Genomic DNA, 705 nt, shown 5'->3' with positions numbered 1-705 from the left:
GCAGCGCGACGCCGCCAGCTCCTTGATCGACTGCGTCAGCACACGCGTCTTCGGCTCTGCAGCGCCCACGGCCCGAACGTTGACGTTGACCCGCTGCGCAGCTCGCACTCTGCCAACAGTCGCGTGTCGATGAATATTAGCAAATGTTGTGTTGACTTAGCGCAAGAAGGGGGTACTTTTGTTGTCGCTTCTGCCTGAGCTGCTTGTCGTGCCGCAGTCGGAGCTCGGCCTCGCGTTCCAGCTTGGCCTTGAACGTGGCGTCGGCGTCGGCGTCGTAGGTGGCGATGTCGGGACACACGCCCTGGATGATAGCGTTGATACGCTCCACGATCTCCTTGCACGACGGTCGCTCCTCTACAGCCAACACGCACTCATCAGTCCCGCTCCGCACGCACACATTAAATGAATGTAAGGCCGGCCTTGCATGGACGTACCAGGCACTTGAGCCCAACAGCGCTCGATGAGCTGCTTGTAGGAGGGGATGCATGAATCGGGAATGGCGGGACGCTGGCCCTCTTTCACCTGTGGGACCGAGTGTCGAGTGAGCGCACACATTTACAACCAGGAATGCGTGGAATGATGCGTGTGGTGGTGGTGGTGGTGGTGTGTAAATTGTACCATGTCTTCGAGTATGGACATGAACTTGACGTGGCCGAAGAAGCGCTCCTTGGTGAGGAGCTCCCAGAAAATGACGCCCAGCGAGTA

At 58.6% G+C, this 705-nt stretch overlaps 1 protein-coding gene across 1 annotated transcript in view; it reads right to left on the bottom strand.

The window, feature by feature from the left end:
- The window catches only part of ACA1_375070 (uncharacterized protein), a gene marked incomplete at both ends in the record, with an annotated part of 1,570 nt that overhangs the window by 437 nt on the left and 428 nt on the right, over positions 1–705 (bottom strand). Inside the window, 4 exons of the mRNA XM_004334373.1 lie at positions 45–109; positions 177–354; positions 435–522; positions 619–678. Of these exons, the coding sequence (XP_004334421.1) occupies positions 45–109; positions 177–354; positions 435–522; positions 619–678 (391 nt within the window). The remainder of the gene's footprint in view (positions 1–44; positions 110–176; positions 355–434; positions 523–618; positions 679–705) is intronic.

Source organism: Acanthamoeba castellanii (assembly GCF_000313135.1).
Source record: "Acanthamoeba castellanii str. Neff unplaced genomic scaffold scf7180000084679, whole genome shotgun sequence".
Lineage (NCBI taxonomy): Eukaryota > Discosea > Longamoebia > Acanthamoebidae > Acanthamoeba > Acanthamoeba castellanii.
This window is presented reverse-complemented; position numbering and strand designations above follow the sequence as displayed.